Source organism: Ambystoma mexicanum, chromosome 3p, assembly GCF_040938575.1.
Source record: "Ambystoma mexicanum isolate Mex_15411 chromosome 3p, UKY_AmexF1_1, whole genome shotgun sequence".
Lineage (NCBI taxonomy): Eukaryota > Metazoa > Chordata > Amphibia > Caudata > Ambystomatidae > Ambystoma > Ambystoma mexicanum.
The window spans coordinates 322961962-322981842 of NC_090925.1; the positions used below are offsets into that span (position 1 = coordinate 322961962).

Here is a 19881-nt window from a genome sequence, read left to right on the forward strand (position 1 = left end):
TACCATATATCATGTCCAAGAGTGGGAGAAAAAGAGTCTCACTCTGGGCAGGAGGAAAAAACAAACTCCAGAAATCCAGCAAAGCTGCTGGGGGACTCACTAGGTTAGGAAATTCAGCCTAAAGAGAGAATTCTCCCTAACACTTTGTACCACTGACACTGGCACAGGCCTATTGACTCTGGCTAAATCTGTTACAACTGCCTTCTCTAGATTGCTTCTCGCCTAGAAATGTGTTGGTGCACCCGACTCTTATAACCACCTTTTCCTTCCCTCTTTTTAAACTTGTGAAGTGCCATTTTGCTCGGTTTTCACCTCAGTATTGCATATGCTAAAGTACTGCCTTGCCTAACTTGTTCACAATCTACTTGGGAAGTGTTGCTGGTGTGTTAAAGAGTCTAAACCTGTATAACTTGTCCTTTCCCTCCCTTTTGAGAAATTGTTAGAGTGCCATTTCTGCTTGGTCGGCACGGTGCAGTTTTGCTCAGTTTTCACTATTGCTCAAACTTGTCTACAATTTAAATAGGGAGTTGTGTATACTTTTCTTGACTGATTTAACTTGCTTTTATAATAGTGATTTGATTGTGAACATCAGAGTGTGTAAAATAAATATATATATTCTTTCTGATACAAAGCTTTGGTCAGTGTTTCCTTATTCCATAGTAGTGTAGTCCTAATGTGTAAACCCTGAATACTGCTCATCTCGCTCTTGAGAGAAGTCTGACTGCTTAGCCACAGCTACCAACTAAATATTTGTGGTGCGGACTGATACCAAAGGGGATTTTCTTGCATATACCTGTAGTCTTAATCTTCTGTAGTGCTCCCTAAGAGAACTGCACAGGATTCTGCCTAACAGAGTGAACCTGGTAGAGGGAAGCCGACGAATGGGGCGAAGCCCGAAGATTTGTTGGAAAAGAAGTAGCTGAAGACAAGGAGAAGTGACCTCTGCCGCTTGTTATTTTGTGTCCGAGCCAGGTCGAGGGAGATCCAGGAATGAAGCCATCACCCAAAGTCCATTAAGAGAAGGAATTGTTATTTGATTTGTGGAATACGATTGTAAGGAAGGATGTGCCCGTAACATTGTGGAGCACAGTCTGCTTTTTACCATCTACTTCAAGCAGACCTTGCAGCACTCTTAAGATGGCCGCCACTTTTTTGTCTTAGTCCGGGATGCCTTCAGTGCCTGGTGAGGAAGAGGATCCCGATTACATTGAGCCGCCTGATTGGCCCTGGTTTCCAGCAAATACTGAGGCTCAGCCGACCTGGCATTAAAGGCCCGGGTTTAAGGCCCCTGTCTTTTCCCTGTCTGGTCCATGGTGGTCCATTGTTACTTGATGCTCCTACTACCATTGAAGGACACACCCCTCTGATCTTCAAGTAAGAGGTATTTAATCCTCGAACCTCCGTCCGACTACGGGAGTTATTCATTAACATTGTGTCTGTGACGTGTTCTTTCGCTCCTATGTTCCATCGGCCACGCCACCCCCCTCCCACACGCACACTATACCTGCACCTAACGTACCTTTGTACTTGTGGGTGCCTGCAACCTCAATGATCAGAACTTCACCCCCTTCACGGTAATTGTTGCAGGATCACCATAAAATGATAAGTTACTCACCGTAGTGACTAACGTACTCTTAGTCCTAAGTCCCCTTTCCTCCATACTGCATGGGCGTCCCTTCCTAGGGACGGGAGACGGAACCTTTTTCACCAGAAAAAAACTTCTACCCCTTTAAATTTAGAGGTTCGTGGGGGTGCGTCCCTGGGAGCATGCGCTGCCCCGATTCCACCCTCTGGCGCCACACCTCAGTCCCCATAGACGCGTTAACAATGGATTAACCTTGCCTAATGACACCAGTTTTATTAGGGGGGGAGGATGGTGGGGCGTATGGAGGAAAGGGGACTAAGGTGTAAGAGTACATTAGTCACTACGGTGAGTAACGTATAATTACTCTTACGTCCCGTCCCCTTTCCTCCATACTGCATGGGTGATTACAACTGAGTGTAGCCCCCAAAGTGGAGAGGAGACCCAGTTTCTAAGAACCACCTGTCCAAATGCTGCGTCTAATCTAGAGCCGGCGTCCAAACAGTAATGCTTGCAGAAAGCCGAAGTAGTGGCCCATGTGGCCGACCTGCTTATGACTTGCCAGGGGACATGCTGCCTCGTATGCTTCCTTGATGGCCGAGACTATCCACTGTGGTATAGAGGCCTTGGATGCCTGATACCACAGTCTTGATCCGCCGAAGGTGACTAACAGTGCGTCCGACTTGCAGAAGCTCTTGGTCCTGTCCAAGTAGAATTTTAGGGCACGCCTGACATGGAGGTAGTGCAGAACTCTCTGAGCCTCATCCTTAGGTTAAGCAAAAAACGTAGGCGGAACTATATTCCTTGAGATGGAAAGCGGAAGGCACCTTAGGTAGGAATGCTGGGTGAGTCTGCAAGACTACCTTATCCTTGTGAAAAGTAGTATAGGGCTCTGAGGCGACTAGTGCCTGGATTTCGCCGACTCTGCGAGCCGAAGTGAGGCCGACTAGCAAGGCTGTCTTAATGGTGACCAGACTGATGTCCGCGGACGCCATCAGATCAAATGGTTTGTGTGCCAGGGCACCAAAGACTACCTTGAGGTCCCATAAAGGGTGTGGCCTCTTGATGGGCAGTTAGAGTCTGGCGAGGCCCATCAAGTGCTTCTTGACTATTGGGTTGGAAGAGGAGAACACCTCTTCCTTTGACTTTCTGAAGGCCCCTATGGCTGCCAAATAAATGCGACAGGTGTCCACTTACACGCCCGAGTGGACAAGATGTGCCAAGAAGGAGAGCATGTCCGGAGTACATGCAAGTGGGTTGATATCCTTAGAGTCTGCCCAGTGACATAACCTGGTCCACTTGCTCTTATACTGGGTCCTGGTAGCCTTGCTCCTAGCGCCCTGTATGATCTCTAGATTAGCCTGGGAAAGGCTGAGGTGCCCTAGCATGACTTGCTCAGGAACCACGCTGTGATGGCTAGTTTCTGTGGTGCGGGGTGGATGACCCTGCCCCCTTGTTGCGCCAGAAGATGTGCTGGGCCCTGTCCGAACACGAATGGGTGGTCTTTCCAAGAGGCTCAGCAGCTCTGAGAACCATGGCCTTGCTGGCCACCATGGAGCTATCAGAATGAGGCTGAGGTGGCAAGACTCCTTGAACTTGCATATCACCCTGTGGATCAGCAGTGTGGGCGGGAAGGCATATGCGGTCATGCTGTTCCACTGAATCTGCAATGCGTCTCCCAGGGAGCCGGGGCCCTGTCCCTGCCAGTACGCAAACTGTTGGCACTTCTTGTTGTCCCAGGAGGCAAAGAGGTCCACCTGGGGGTGTCCCCACCTGCTGAAGATCTCCTGCAGCACAAGGTCATTCAATTGCCACTCGTAATTGTCAGCTACCAGTCTGCTGAGTCTGTCTGCCTCCAGATTGGATTCCCCTGGAAGGTGGGCGGCCGTGAGGTAAATGATGTTCTCCAGGGCCCATTCCCCCATGCTGACTGCCAGTCTGCACAGTGGAGGGGATCTGCTACCTCCCTGCTTGTTGACATAGAACATGCTAGTCGAGTTGTCTGTCTGAATGAGGATGACCTTGCCCCCGAGAACCGGAAGGAAGGCTCTGAGCGCTAGCCAGATGGCCTTTAGTTCCAGCCAATTGATGTGGTACTCCTGCTCCTGCCACGTCCAGGTGCCATGGACGCAGTGACTGTCCTGGGTGGCTCTCCATACTTAGAGAGAGGAGTCCATAGTGATGGTGACCTGCAGGGTAGGTTGCCGAAGGGCGTGCCCGTCTGCAGGTTGCAGTCCGTGGACCACCATGTAAGGTAAGGGTGGAGAGAAGGAGGGACATTTATCATATCCGCCTGAGAGCCCCTCTCCTGGTTCCATGATGCTGCGAAGTGCAGCTGTATCCTCAACGGGGGTCTCGTGTGGGGGATGGCCAATAGGACCGCTGCCATGAGAGAGAGTAGGTGTTGGTACCACCAGGCCGATGTTACCTCTCTGCTGAGGAAGTGTGTAGTGGCCCTCCTGATGGCCGTGATCTTGTTCACCGAAGGAAAAACTCTCTCAGAGCACATGTCCCAGATGAGCCCCAAGAAAGTCAGTCTCTGAGTAGGCTGCAGCTGCGACTTCTTGAGATTGAGCGAAATGCCCAGATTGTGTAGTGTGTTCATAAGAGCGTGGGAAGTGAGGTGCACAGCTTCCGGAAATGTAGCTCTGAGGAGCCAGTCGTCGAGGTACAGGTAGATGTGGTGGGCCTGGGCCCTGATGAGGGCCGCCACTGAGTTCATCAGTCTGGTAAAGACCCTGGAGGCCGAGTTGAAGCCGAAAGGGAAGTACCTTATATTGGAAATGGTAGCCCATGATTCTGAATCGTAGAAAAGAACAATGAGGCTTCCAAATCGGGACTTGTAGGTACGCGTCTTTCAGATCCAGGGAGCACATCCAGTCTCCCCTGCACAGTGTCTCCGCTATGAGCGCTGGCGTAACCATCTTGAATTTTTGTAGAGGTAGGGAGAGGTTGAGGGTGGAAAGGTCCAGCACAACTCTCAGGCCCGCCTGGTCCTTTTTCTGAATGGCAAAATCCTGGAGTAGAAGCCCATCCCTCACTGGGAGGCTGGGACTTCCTCCACTGCCTGGCTCTCGACGAGCGACCGGATCTCTGCCAAAAAGAGTTGCTGTCCTAACCTCTGGAAGTGGAGGGGAAGAGGGAGGAGAGGCAGGGATAGATAGACGGTACCCTGTCGAAATGACAGAGGATCCAGGGGTCCGTAAAATTCTGGCACCATAAGTGCGCGTGGAGAGCAAGCCTGCCCCCACTGGGGACACGTGGACCTGGAGGGGCATGTCACGCCTTCTTTCCCTCTGAGGCTGTTGCGGAGGTGGGGGAATGGAAAAGGCCCTTACTCCCCCTCCCCTTTTTGTTGCTCGCGCCGATGTTGGGTCAGCGAACGGTCTGGCTGCCTGGACCTATGCTCTTGGAAGCCACAGAACCCGCCGTATGTACGCCCCTTGTCCGAGCGCTGCTGTGACTGGGTGTACGCTTTGGGCGTGGTCTTTGTAAGGATGGATAAAGACTTCGCTGTTTGCAAGCTGTTTTTCTTTTTATCCAGCTCCTCGTCCGTGGTGGGGTGGAAGAGGTCATCCCCTTCGAACAGCAGGTCCAAAATGCGCTCCTGGAAATCCGGGTTGAACTTAGTAGCACTGAGCCAGGCCATTCTTCTCATGTCCGTGGCCATGCAAATGGCCCGGCCAGAGGCGTCAATGTGGGCCACGGTGGACTCCTTGATGTCTTGTGCCACCATTTTGGCCTCTGCCAGTCCCGCCTTGAATCGTGATTGGCTCTGCGCCAGAAGCTCTGGAAGAAAGTCAGCAATTTCCCGCCAAAGCCTTTGGTTAACGGCTGCCAGCATGGCATCCGGTTGGCTTGACGAAGATGTAGTGAAGCGTTGGAATAAAGCTTCTTCCTGTACGCCTCCAAGATCTTCTCCCGATTGCCTAGCAGTGCCGCAGACGGGGAGGCAGAGGACGACTGAGGCTTGGAGTAGAGTGATGCTGCAGCAATCACTGAAGAGTGTGGCTGAGGATGGGCCGATAGCAAGAGTATATCCCCCTCCATTTGCCTGTACTTGGCGTCCAGGGTTCGATTGACCGGCTTTTGGCCAAGGCAACAACATCCTTCTGCATCTGGATCCCCGTTCTAGCCACGGGGTGTAGAGTGAGGACCTCGCCAAGCACCCCCTCTGCTGGTTGCTCAAATTCAAGTTGAGGAAGGCGCAAGTACTCTGCCAGCCCTGCAAGAAGTTTGTGGAAGGCCTTGGCTGATGACAGTGTGTCGGGGTCCTCTTCCTCGTCCATGTCCCCCTGATGGTCTGGAGGGTCTGGCCCTGGTGGAGGGGTGCTGGGAGCCAAAGGCTGGGGTGTGGAGACCGGAGCTGGAGGCTGCAGCTGCTACGAAACCACTTGCACTATCGGTTGGGGGGCCGGAGCGGGCGGCGGGGGCTGCACTGGGGCCTGCAGCGCCTGTAGTGGGGCCTGTGGCGCCTGAGGCATTGGCAGGAGCACATCCCTGATGGCATCCTTGAGGATGATCCCCATCAGAGAAGATTTCATGAGCTTGAGGATCCTCTCGAAGAACCTGTCCTCGCAGGCCGGAGGGGTGGTAGGCGATATTGTCGGGGTAGCGGGCGCCTGGTGGAGCTGTTGCATGCCCTGCCCATACGGACGCAGCGGGAACCTACCCTGCGCAAATGAAGGATAGGCCGTAGGCCACGTACCTGGCTCACACCAATCCCACCTCGACAATCGTTCCTCCACCTTCTCCCTTCCTTGGTGCAGTATCGGATGGGTGTCCATAATGTCCAGCACGGCGGCCATCTTGTCGAGCTGCCTTCCATGTGCCTGCGTTGTGTTGCTTGGCTCACTGGGCCCAGCCTCGTCCAGGACTCTTCAGTGAGGAGCATGAGGCATACCCTGCACCTCAGATTGAGACGTGGGAGGCGTATCGCCCTTGGCGGAGTTGCTGGTAGCGCTGTGTATATGTGCCCCCTCTGACATGTTGCCGGTAGTAGGGTCTGGCCCCTCAAGCGAAGACCCGGTAAAAGAACCTTCCAATCCCTCAGCACTGTCACCGGGAGGATCAACTGACCCCTCGGCCGGTAGCTGGATTAGCCTCGGTACTCGTGCTGGTATGAGAACCCGAGAGGCTCCTCCCGCGCAGGCGCGTCCCTGGAAAGGAGTCTCCCTTGCGGGGTGCGCTGGAAAAGAGTGGCCCTACCTTGGGCCTGGATCGATGTTTGACCAAGTCCTTCAGGTCCTCTGGAGGCGACCTCTGGAAGAGCTCCCTCCACCTGACTAGCCTGTTCTTCGGAGACCTCGAAGAGAGCTTGTTGCACGCGATGCAAGCTTGCCAGCCGTGGTCGGGACAAGGCAACGGAGGCAGAGGGCGTGGGGGTCCAAAGTCGGAAAGAGTCCTTCGCAGGATGGAAACCTGCTGCACCCTGTTGAAGTCAACATGTGCCGTGGAGGTGCGTGACGCCTGAGGACCGAGTACCTGAATTTCCGAAAAATGAAATGCATGGAATCAAAGAAACACAACCTCGACAGTGGCCCAAATGAACCATCGCCGACTGTCGGCGCCGAAGGCTTGAGGATAGGTTTCGGAGCCGAAGCTTTCGATGCCGAAGGTTCTCTCGGCGCTGAGGGACGCTCAGGTAATCGATGGGCGGCTGGGGCCTCAGCATTACGGCCTTCCGGTGACTTATTCCTGATGGGAGCAACACCCGAAGACGAAGACTCTTTCGACGCTGACAAAGTCGACAGAGTGGATGGCTTGAGGTCGGGAGCACCAAGCGCCGCTTTAGCCGCCGAAGCTTGCTGGTCGGGCCAGATCTGCACCTACAGCTGCTTGCATGTTAAACATTTCTAACATGGAGGCTTTAAAACTCTTCCCGAGTGGTCTGCCCCACTCAGGGCTTACCTCATTCCGACGGCGAGCTAGACTTGCGTCAATGGCATTGGTGCTGCAGCTTCTTCCGCGAGGAAGAAGTGGAATGGCTCTGTTTCTTGGCCTTCTTACAATGTCATTCTTTCCCGTTGACAGGGTGGGCTCCTCAGTCTCTGCCTCCGAGGAACGGACTAGTCACTGCACCCGAGACTTGGTGACAGGTCGACCCAAAGTCAGTTTCCCGGACCTTCATGCAGGTATTTTGGCTGCATCTTTGCGCAGGCCTCCGTGTAGTGGCTAGCACCCAGACACCATAGAGAGACGTTGTGGGGGTCTGTCAGAGACATTTTGGCCTTGCAATTGCGGCATCGACTGAAGCCCGAAACCCTGTTGGACGACATTCTGTCGAGGTTTTTGAGAAAAAAGTGTACAATAAGAACTGCGAGTAAACTCGAGTCGTGTTCCCGATGTAGCGTGCAAGCATGAGGAAAAAGGGAACTGAGGCACGGGTTGTAGTAACATGGTATATACATATACGACACCTGACGTCACGCCTGGAGCCGACGATCAAGAGCCAGATAAGACCGATCGACAGCCGAGTCAAGGTCCACTACGCCCCATGTTGCAAAGTTTCCGAACAGCAGAGCTGGATGATGGATATCTATCATGACGAATCTGCGGGAGAAAATCAATCCATTGAATCTAACTTTAACTCACCCCATTGTAAGAAGCTCACTGATTCCTGTCAAGCCTGCGTTCCTATCTGTCGTACATTCTTTTGGGATCAAAAGAGCATTATTCCTTCTTGTATATAAATAATAAACACATAAAATAAGAGTCTGGTGGATGTTAGTTGCTTGAGACCGAAGTTGATCATAGGGTTTGTCCAGATATATCAATGCATAAGAGAATTGGGGTGATAGGAAAACACTACATTGATGGATCAGGAGATGTGCATCTTACTCTATTAAGATTCTGCAGTTTAGAGGATTTGCTCCTGGGGAGTGGGCTACTAAGCTACTTTTCCTGCTCCCCTTCTCTGGCAAGCTGCATTTCTTTTTGATGACTAATACATGTTCTATTTTTAACCTGGGACAAGGATTCCTGACCAGTACTTCAGGCCTCAAGGGGTTCCAAACCAGATCTGCATTCCTTTCATCTCCTTCTTGAGGTCCCTTAGATCTTAGTCAGAGGGTGTCTCTTTTGAGGTGGTGCTGGGCTCTCTTTACCTCTTCTTCTGGGCATAACATCATAAAGCAGATTGTGGCACCCAAGTCGCATAGTGAATTCCACCACTCTGCCTGAAACATGGGCCATTGTTCCAGGACTCACCCAGGGGCAAAATGGGGCCCTTTGACAATGCCATATGGACTACATAGGGCAGAAAACTAAAACAGGGTTGTAGCTTTCAGGGAGAAATCAGATGTTTTCCTGTTAGAAAAACCAAAAAGCAAGAGAAGGTCAAGTGTACCACTAAGTCAGCAAATACAAAGCCAAAAAGCAACATCTGATCTAGCTGCCTCAATTACATATATTTGAACCATATCCTTGTTATATGGAGTACACACCTCTATTACATCTCCGCCTCATCTTTGAAACATAGTTTCTCTTTCTCTCCAACTGCACAGAGAACACTCGTAATTAACTGCCTCACCAATCTACACATGCACACCAAATAACCCACATTTCAGTCACAGCGTCTAATTGAGACACAATGATATGGAAAATAAAAGCAAATCAAAAAGATTTAAACATGAACATTTACCTAGTCGCTTCCTCTTCAGGCTTGGGACATGCGAGTCCAAGCTCCTTGCTTTCATCAGTGAGGCCGGCAAGCCAGAGGCACCTGAGCCAGAAGTTACACCATGGGTCAGCTCCACCTGGCACATGCTGCCATCATTCCGGTCTGTCCTGGGTGTCGGCTGGGGCATCTGCATAGTTAGAAAGGGGATAGGACAGATGAGATTTCCAGAAGATAATATCTGATAAATTTACAATCACTTCCTTTGTGACAAGCATCAAAAGTGACTTTCAGGGCTAATCATTCATGAAGTATAAAGAGTAGGGGACATGCCCACTGAAGGCCCAGAATCTCATGACTAAGAAAAAGGTCTAAACCAACAGTCCAGAACCCACAAGATTGAACAAAACAGCCCTCAAAAAGCATAAATGAAAAAAGGATGAGCTATGGAAATATTCCTTGTAAATAAAGATTACCTTCACTCAATAAAATAGCACCGTGGTCATACAAATAATGGTACTCACAATTTTCTGAGCAACACGGAAGAATTGTGAGACATCCCGTATGATGTGTCCAAAGTTGTCATAGACTTTCACGTAGGGACGTACCCAGGAAGGCAGCTGGGCTCTGGCATCAGTGTTTGTAAACCTGTGAAAAAGGTAGATGTCACTAGTGATGTCTCAGGACTGTCTCCTTTGGATTTGCCCCAATCAGGGCTAGTATGGGGGTAAAGGGTTATCAGATAATCTAGGTTTAGTGAATTCATTTACACACACACATACACACATGAAATTCCACAAATGCATGCAGTAGACTGCCATGACGTGTCGCAAGACATGCTATAATAAAACAAAAGAATGACCTGTGATCACAGAGAAATATAGCCCCGTAGTCTTGTCGATGTCGGATGACCCTGCCGATGGCTTGATTGACTGCTCTTGATGCCTGCTGTCTGTACCATTCCTGACCAGATAAGAACTGTAGGAAAGAATGGTAAATCGTATTTTAAGTGGAGGTCTTGAGCGAGACCACTGAGGATTCCTGCAACACTACTGCGAGGGCCTGTTACACACTATCAAACAATGAACAGGAAACAGACTCCCGGGCACTAGTATTCGGCTATTTCCTTACACATTCATAATGGAAGTACACACCTTGGCATTTCTTTTGGTACTGCTCGCTTGACTGTTTGTTTGTGCATTTATATAGCGCTACGAACCCTCAGGTATCTAAGCGCTGCTCATTTCCCACGGTGTTTGGTGCTCATTTATCGACCTCGGAAGGTTGAAAGGCTGAGTTTACCCCTGCCGAGATTCGAACCTGCATCAGCATGCTCTGCACGGGTGTCAAAGCGAGTGCTCTACTCGCTGTACTATCTGACCGGCTTGCTTCTGCCTTTGAGATGGGTCTATAAGTTTATCACAAAGTGTCAAGGAGCTTTTTAAAATTTCCTCTGGTAAAACCTTAAAAAGAGTATAACCGTAATGTTAGGAAAGTTAGACCTGACCCACAACGGTAAACCTCACAAATTAGTATGGGTTCACTCTCAGGAAGGGAGAGAGCTGGTACAAGGCACAGCAAGTTACATATGAGCACACACAGGTAAGTCAACAAAGCATATTTATTGAAAAGAACAAATGTATTTATTTATTGGGTATTTATAAGGCACTTGCACAATAAGACAGTGTTTAATAGCACCACAAGGCAAAAGGGAAGGGAACAAGGGAGTAAATAATACAGTGGAAAACAAAATTAATAAATAATAAAGCAAACAGAGGTCCTACTAGGCCTTGTGAGTTTCAGAATGTGCATATGCAGTGTTAGGACAGTTTTTCTGAAGTCCAGTTAAGGGCCTAGCAAAACCATTCTACTGAGGCAGTACAAGACTCCACTCTTAGTATAAGGCTGTACCCACCTGAGTTCGGGGTAGCGTAGACAGAGCAGCCAGGCTTATCTTAGGAGGTAGAGAGGGCAGTAGATATAGTACAAATGAAATGGTCATACAAACGATCCAAAGAAACACTGAAACACTATGTATTGTAAAAATAAAGGATTTATTTAAATACAGGTAGGCCCGGATAAATCTAGGGGTTAAGTAGGCACTAACACATTATATGAAATCACAATATAAAACAACACTATACTTGAAAGTACACAGACTCAAGTATAGACCTTATTTGGAACACCTAACAGTAGTTCTAGGGAAGTCAAAACCTTGTTATACACATTTAGTATAGGTCAAGCCTATTCTTTGGGAGTAAAAGACCAATGGTTACTTTTAGATTACTTTTGGTAATACAAGGACAGTAGGCCCTTCCAGTTGTACAGTGACTCTTGGAACAATCACAAACAGTCAACTGGACAACATACTTTTTGGTGAATACTGAAACACTTATTCTAGGTGTAGTAAAAAAACCCTATAACTACTTTTGTCATAACACACAGTTATACCAGGTGAGTAAAACCTCAGGATGTAATTTACAATTACAGATGCTTTGGAAATCAGGGAGCTCCAGAATGAGGTAAGCAATAACTCTGATAACTTGTTTTGGATGGCACACAACTAACACAAGGTAAGTAAAACACACTTACTTTAACTTCACAATGAAGGGGAAAGTAAAACCCAATGTCACACTTTACTGAATAGTTATTCTAGGTAGGCAACAACCTAATGTAGACTTATTAAGGACAGATTAGCAGCAAGTCAGGGGAAGCAAGACCCAGTTGGGGTACACTCATATAGTTATCCTAACAGGACTAACCTGGTGATACCAACAGTTGGAGGACACTCATACAATTACCCTACAGGAATAATCTGGTGAAACCAACACATTACTTTTGTAAAGAGGCACAACCTAATCACAGGAGAGTAAAATACCTTTACATCTACTTTCTTTTAGACTGGTAAAACTGGCTAAGGAAGAAAAGATGCTAACCATACTTTTAATAATAGTGCATCACACATTCAAGATCAGTAAGAACTTTGGTAACTGGTCACTCTTAGAATTACAGTTACCAACTAGCCAACTCTTTACATGTAAGTAAAACACTTGATATATTTTCTAGGCAGAAGTCCCAATCCCTTCAAAGTCTTTCCCTTAGAGCATAAGTGTTCTCAGTAGCAGAAGGGGGGTCAATAGGACTAGTGACCAACATGCAGTGTTAGAATAGGTTCTTTAGTAGCAAAAGTCAGAGTTTCCTTAGGAAAACTGGCAAACAAGTGAGTACTTTACTTTTAGGGTTAGAAGAGGGCCCAGGGGCTTCACAGAAGACACCCTAGCAGGATTCTAGCAGTGGGACTGAGTGTACTGGACGAGGGAACTCCCAATCACAGAAAACACCCCAGGACTACACAGAAATCCCAACAGGCCTAAGGTAAGTATACACCCAAGCCAACACAGTACCTCAGCAATGAAGAAGAGATTGCAGCAGGAGAACTTCAGAGACTGCAGCCAAATACCGGTCAGTGGATTCCTTGTCCTGGAGACTGAACACAAGACCTCAGAAGGGACTTTGCAGCAGGGATGGATGAAGAAGGCTCTAGGCAAGATTTCTCTCGCGGCTGAATGCGGTTCTGCGGGTTTGCCGCCTTTTGAAGGAGCACAGAAGAAGACAGAAAATTGCGGTTGAATTCTCGTCGTTTAAAAGGTCCAGCACTCTTCTGAGGGGACATTTTGGACTCGATTCGTGTCTCTGGAGATACACCAGAATGCCCACGAAGTTTCAGCGAGATTCGGAATTCAGAAAACCGTGCACCGCACAGTGGCTGGAGGTCCCAGGGTATTGGGGCATTGCAAGAACGCAAGGTCGCAGCAACCCGTGGGATGGCTCAAAATGCAGGTCTTCCTGAGTCTAGTGGGTCTCACCAGGCTCTGGGTTCGGGTAGTCGTTTTCGGAGACCCCAGGTCGATCGGAAGGAAGGGCTGCAGCAGGCTCCCGTTACACAGCAGGCTCTCCGGTCGCTGGAAATCATTCCTTCCGCTTTTCCTTCGTCATCCTCTTTGGTTTTCTGTTCCAGTGGTCGACATGACTTCAGCTTCCAGGTTTCCAGTATTTATCAGGAACTGCAACACAACCTCTGCATTCTCTCCCCGCATTTTACATGAAAGGGGCGTCTGGCCGTCCAATCAGGACATCCAACCCCCCCACTGGGATTTGGCCCAGTTGAAGGAAGACCTAAGACAAAGGAGGGGGAAGTTTTGGACTCCTCCCCCACTTCTTGTGCTTACAGACTGACTGGAGCCTGGGCGGGGTGTCCAGGGGACTCCCGCCAAATACAAAACTCACACAAAGGAATTTCCCACCCTGGATGTCAGGGGAAGGAACAAGAAACTACAAGAAACACTAAAATGGCAAAAAAAGAAGACAGGGGCCATGTTGGTAAAATGAGCACCCTTAGGTGCCTTTACTGTAGCTGTGATACAACACCCGGTAAAGGTGCACCAAATTAGTAAAAGGTATCACTGCCACCAGCCATTAAAGGTAAGCTTGTCACTGTATCAGAATTATTACAGTTTTAATGTGAAAGGGGATACCTTGGATCTCCCCAGCACTCCACATAAGGTGGGGTGTGATGGTTTCACAGAATAAAATGTAAAAGGGATCCAAAGATCCTTTCTACCCTTGGGAACTGTAGTTCACTCAAGGTTAGCACAAGAAAGTTAAATGGGGGCCCCTAGGGCAACCCAGCAACAACAGGCACTTATTGCCTATAAGTTGTTAGACATGATAACTTTAAAAAGACACTATGGAGAGTCTTAAAAATGACACCCGTAAAAAGAGTTAAAGACAGGTGAGTGTGGAAAAAAAGGTTCCCACTCACTGAGGTATTAATGAAAAATATCCCACTAGAAAAGCAAAAAGTTCTGGAGTTGAACCAGGAAAGGAAGATTTACCAGCTCTGTGGAAATCTTACCTAACATGCAGTGCGAGAGAAAAAGGGAGGGGGTGGGAGGTAAGTGCTATTAGGGCCCTCCAGAGGGGGAAGTGCAAGAGGTGCTGTTCAAAGGGGGGCAACAGGTAAGTGCATGGGGAGAGAAGTTCTGTGTGAAGAGGAACGTCAACCGACCAACAGGTAAGTACTGGGCGGAGACAATCCACCCAAAGGCGGTTGTGTGCCAAGAGGGCAGTGCAGAGAGGGGGGCTGGGGGGGGTGTTGGTGGCGATAGGTCAGAGTGCCAGGACCCAATTGGTTCAAGACAGAGAGAGAGAGAGAGAGAGAGAGAGAGGGAGAGGGAGAGAGAGAGAGAGACTGATCCATAGGAGGGCGGGCGGAGCCAGCTGAGGAAGGAGATCTGTCCCAGCCCTCACCTTGGAGAAAAGTTTGATCAGCAGAGAGTTGGAGCCAGAGGATCGAAGGGATCTGGAAAGAGTTTATTTAGTAAGAGAGAATTGCAGGTAGCGTGGCACCAAACAGCCTTGCGGATGATGCAAATTTGATCCTTGCAGCAACTGGGAGCCAGTGGAGATATTTTAGAGCTGGAGAGATACGATCCCAGGGCTTGAGGCCAAGGATAAGTCTTGCAGCCCTATTCTGGATTAGTTGACGAGGACAGAGTGAAGAAAGAGGCAGGTTGAGGAAGAGGATGTTCCAGTAATCCAGCCTGGAGAGGACTTGAGCTCTAGTGATGTTGAGCTTCTGGAGGAAGATGAGGAAAGGGAGAATGCCTCTAAGGAGGTGAAGTTGAAAGTGGGCCTTCTTGGCAAAGTGCAAGATGTGAGGCGTAAAGGAGAGAGAGGAGTCTAAGATGACCCCAAGATTTCTGGCCTCAATGGAAGAAGAGGGAGATGGACCCATAGAGGGCAGCCAGAGTGGAGGAGGGAGGTGAGGAGCAGGTGTCCCGATATGAAGAATCTCAGTCTTACTGGCATTTAAAGAGAGATCATTGGAGGTGCTCCAAGAACGAATAGCAGATAGGCAGTCCGGGATGTTAGAGGGGGGGAAGAGGAAGAGGGGAGCTTGAAGAGTTGTGTGTCGTCTGTGTAACACTGGAAATGAGGAGAGAAGGCAGAGATCAGGTGAGCAAGAGGTGCAAGGTAGATGTTGAGAAGCCAAGCTAGAGGCTAGAGCCTTGGGTGCAAGCGAGTGAGGGTGGAGCAAATGGTGGTGGAGGAGAAGGAGCCCAGAAGCACCTGAGAAGAGCTGTCAGTGAGGAAGGAGGTCAACCAATCCAATGCCTGGTCTAAGATACCAAGACTATCTTGGAGCCACTGTATGAGGATTAACAGTGTCAAAGGCAGAAGAGAGGTCAAGGAGAATGGGAACAGCAGGAGGGTTAGAGTCAAGATTTGCGAGCAAATCTTCACGTTTGTTCAGGAGAGCAGTTTCCATGCCTCTGGATGCTCGGAATCCAGCTTGATGGTCAAGTAAACAATCAACGAGCTCAGTGTGTCGGGTCAGTTGAGGGAAGACCAACTTCTCCAAGAGTTTCCCAAGGAACGGTGTAGTAGCGATAGGGAGGTAGTTGGCTGGACACAAGGGGTCGGCTGAAGGCTTTTTCTAGGAGACGGTGCACAAAGGAGTGCTGGAGGGAAGATGGGAAAGAGCCATATGTTCAGTAATGGTTGCAGAAATCAGCAAGAGCCAAGGCAAGGGAGGAGATGTTGTCCTTAATGGTTCTGGAAGAACAGGGAGAAACCTGTTTGGAGGAGACCTTCATAGAGTGGACTACTCTAGAAATCTCATCCGTTGTGATAGGTGAGAAGGAGAGAGTGGGCAGGGGTGGACGAGAGGCCAAGGGAGGAAGGGGGGCAGCTGGAGGAGTGGACGAGGGGAAGATGAGAGAGAGGTTAGAATGTCCTGAGTTCTAGAGGTGAAATGGGTGGCCAGTGCAGTACAGAGGGCCTGAGAAAGAAGAGGGGAGGTGGAAACTGCAGAAGGATAGTTACTTGCAGATTTTGAAGAGTTCAGCCGTTTTGTTAGAGGCTCCAGAGATACGGGCCTAAATGTTGGCCCTATTTTTGGAACAGATAGACAGACAGTATTGCCTTTGGAGTAGGGGACAGGTCAGTTTGTCAGAGGATGAGTCAGAGGTCTGTCACTTCTGTTCTTACAGGGATAATATTCTTTCTGCTGGATGGCTATCCCACAGATTCCTCATCTTCGGATATATGTCGCTGGCACAGTTGGCAACAGAAATATTATGGGGGGCGTCATGCCCACTGGTGTCTGCTTCGTCCCCCGGTCTACTACTTGACATAGGAAGCGACGATGCCATCAGTACAAAAGAAAGCACCAAGCCCTCTGATCTCAGTTCTACCCCTTTTTCCACATGCTCATCAGCCGCTGGAATCATCAGGGTGAAAAACGTCTTTCTCTCTGTACGAATATAGGTGCATAATACATACATATATATACAAAACAATTCTATTTTCTCTCTCTTTTCCCTTACAATATCTATCAGCATTCTCTAGTGGAGGGGATGGTTGGAAGGGCAATGAGGAATCCATGGGAGTAGCCATCCAGCAGACTAGTAATGTTCTTTCTATGGATGCTTGTCCCACAGATTCCTCATCTTGATAGATTGCTATACAGCATCAGATGCTTGAAAAAATAAATCGACTGGGGACGTAGTGCTGCTCGATATCGTCCTCGACTCACTCGTATACAGCCACTCCATTTCTCGACAATGGACATTACGTCGTGGGCCGTATAAAAGGATGCACTATGCCCACTTACCTCAGTTCTCCACTAACCCACCCTCCCACTCCCCCACCAAGCACAACCTGCAATAGGAAACAGTAATGGAGGAAGACATAGAAACAACAACAGCAAACACTGAATGCTTGCTTAACTTTTTCTTCCATATTTCAATCTTTGAACAAAACCAGAAGACATAGGGCAGTCTGGCAATGAACCAACGAATTGCTGCTGCCCAAATGTAGCGCTCTGCTCCTCATTTCATTACACATGGAAACTTGACCAGAGAATGCGATTGAGACCATGGACTTCCAAGCAGGGTATGCTTGGAGGGTGATGAGGAATCTGTGGGAGAAGAAACAATAGAAAATAAATTACTGTTAAGTAATTTCTTCTACAATGTAATGCATTCTCCAACAGATTCCTCATCTTGATAGACTCCCAAAGCAGTAACCATACTGGAGGAGGGTTGGAAATCAAACCAAAGAAATCTGGAGGACCGCCTTACTAAAGCGCGCATCGGCCACAGAAGCCAAGCTGTAATGTTTGGCAAACGTGTGCAGAGAAATCACATTGCCACGCAACAAATGTCTCTAGCCGGCACTCTCGTGTGAGGAGCCGAGAAGGCCACAACACAACTCTGGTAGAGTTGGCTCTAAGCCCTGCTGGAACCTCCTTCTCCGCGATCTGGTAACATTCATAATTGCATAGCACTATTCAGCGAGAGATCGTTTACTTAGTAAATGCTCGCCCCCACTTGGATTGCGAAAATGCAATAAACAACTGGTCATTCTTTCTGAAACAGCCTGTAAAGCCAGGTAAAAACTCAGCACCCTCTTGGGATCCACTCTGTGGAGCCTATCCTCGTCCTTTGAATGTTGGGTTGGAGGGTACAACGCTGGAAGATCGATGCTCTGGCCCAGATGCAATTGGAGACCACTTTTGGTAAAACTTCGGGTGTACTTCCCGGGTATTTTTTCTTTAAGAAAGTTCAATAACGGGGCTTTTTCTGCAAAGTGCCTGCAATTCACTGTCCTTCCTAGCGGACGTGATTGCCACAAAAAAAGCAGTCTTCAATGTGACGAGTCTGATGGGAGCTGAATGCAAAGGCTCAAATGGAGTCACCATCAGGAAGGTGAGAACTAAGTGCAGTTCCTACTGAGGGACCACAAAAGGCGAAGGAGGGAAAGAATTAAGCAGGTCCTTCAAAAAATGGGCCACTAGAGGGATGGTTAAGAAGGAATATTGTTCATGCGGCCTTTTAAAAATTGACAGAGCTGCCAAATACCCTTCATCTTGCCCACTTGTATTCTCGATTGCCAAACATGCAGGTTGAGATGGTCCAGGTTTGCGTGAAGCACATTGCCTCCCAACTGTGACAAGAGGTCTGGCCTCTGAGGAAGGTGTGCATACAGCCAGCTCCAGGAGATCTGGGTACCACACCCTCCTTGCCCTGCCTGGTTTGATCAGAATCAGGTGATCCCTGAATCTCTGCAACCTACTGCAAACCCAAGGGATGACTGGTAGCGGCGAGAACACAAAGGATGTCGAAGACCCACTCCACCAGAAATTCATCCCTCAATGCCCCCCTCGGGCGAAATTCCTCAAACAGAAATGCATGCACTTGTGTTGTCCTTCGTCACAAACAGATCCACCATTGGGGTGCCCCACCTGGTGAAGATCCCTAATGACCTCCGGGCATAGCTCCCACTCACGGGAGACTGAGCTCTGCCTGCATAGAGCGTCTGCTAACCCATTCTCTACCCCTGCCAGATGAGCTGTAGAAGCTGAAATGTTGGTCTCCTGCATCCAAAACCATAGCTTCATAGCCTTACTGCATAGGGGCAGTGATCTGACGCCTCCCTGCTTGTGGAGGTAGTACATGGTCACTATGTTGTCCATTAACACCAGGACATGTTTCCCATTCAGAGATGGCACAAAAGCAGTCAGCGCTAGACTGCTCGCAGCTCCAGCAGATTGATGTGGAATCCTTTCGCCGTCACCAATAACTGCTCACCTGGAGGGGGCCACAATGAGCTTCCCAGCCCTTCAGCAAGACTTCCATGACAACCTTTTCCTCTGGCCATGGCACCCAAAAAGGTTCTCTCGCCAACATGTTTGTTCTGTCATTCCACTAGATCAGGCAGTTCACCACAGACCTTGATACCTGGAGGACATTCAAAGTCTTGTAAAAGTACTGCGACCACTGGCTCCTGAGAAGCCACTGAAGGGATCACACATCCAGAGTCTTGCCTGCCCCACCAGGAAGGCCCAGCAAGAGCAGGAAAGCTAATGCCAGGAGACTGCTGGAGTTCTTAAAAAAGTCCAATGTTGGTTGTCCTTAATGTCTGTCCACTTACGTACTGTTCCCAATGACTACTCCATTTTCTCCAAACCGCAACCTATGGAAACACAAAGACGCCAGGCTCTCCTTGGGTGGGCCACTACTGCTGCCATCAGCTTGGTAAAGACCCTGGGGGCGAAGGTCAAGCCAAAAGTGAGCACTATGAATTCATAATGTGCGTACCGGATGACTAAGCTTAGGAATCGCCTGTGCTTCCTGTGGATGGGCATGTGAAAATAGTCATTCTGAAGGTTCAGCGACACCAGCCAGTTTTGGAAATGCAGAGCCTAGGGAATTTCCCTCACCATCATCATCCTGAATGTGTCCTTCTTCAGGAATTTGTTCAAATCCCTGAGGACCAGGAACCATTTCGTGGGAACCAGGAAGTATCGGGAGTACCAACCCGATACCATTTCGTTGGCTGGGACCACCTCTACTGCTCCCTTCAAAAAGAAGGGCCTGCAGCTCTTCCTGCAGCTCCCGTTCCAGCTGTTGGGCGCAAGGCAGTGGTCTGTCCGGTGGTTTCTTCAAAAACGGGAGGCAATAACCCCACTCGATTAGCTGAAGGACCCTGGCGTTACAAGTAATTTCTTTCCATTTGCCCACAAAGCCAGAGACTCTCCTTCGAAACAGAAAAATATTGGTGGCAGACTTCAAAGATGTTTCTGAGGTGCCTTCGACGGTACAGCAGTAGTCTA

General features: G+C 49.1%; 1 protein-coding gene across 7 annotated transcripts in view; it reads right to left on the reverse strand.

Annotated features, from left to right (window-relative positions):
• The window catches only part of RTEL1 (regulator of telomere elongation helicase 1), a 1752068-nt gene that overhangs the window by 394653 nt on the left and 1337534 nt on the right, over nt 1-19881 (reverse strand). For all 7 annotated transcript variants that reach the window (XM_069650890.1, XM_069650893.1, XM_069650896.1 and 4 more), the window contains 3 exons: nt 10063-10178; nt 9725-9848; nt 9225-9390 (listed from right to left, as the gene is read on the reverse strand). In XM_069650890.1, the coding sequence (XP_069506991.1) occupies nt 9225-9390; nt 9725-9848; nt 10063-10178 (406 nt within the window). The remainder of the gene's footprint in view (nt 1-9224; nt 9391-9724; nt 9849-10062; nt 10179-19881) is intronic.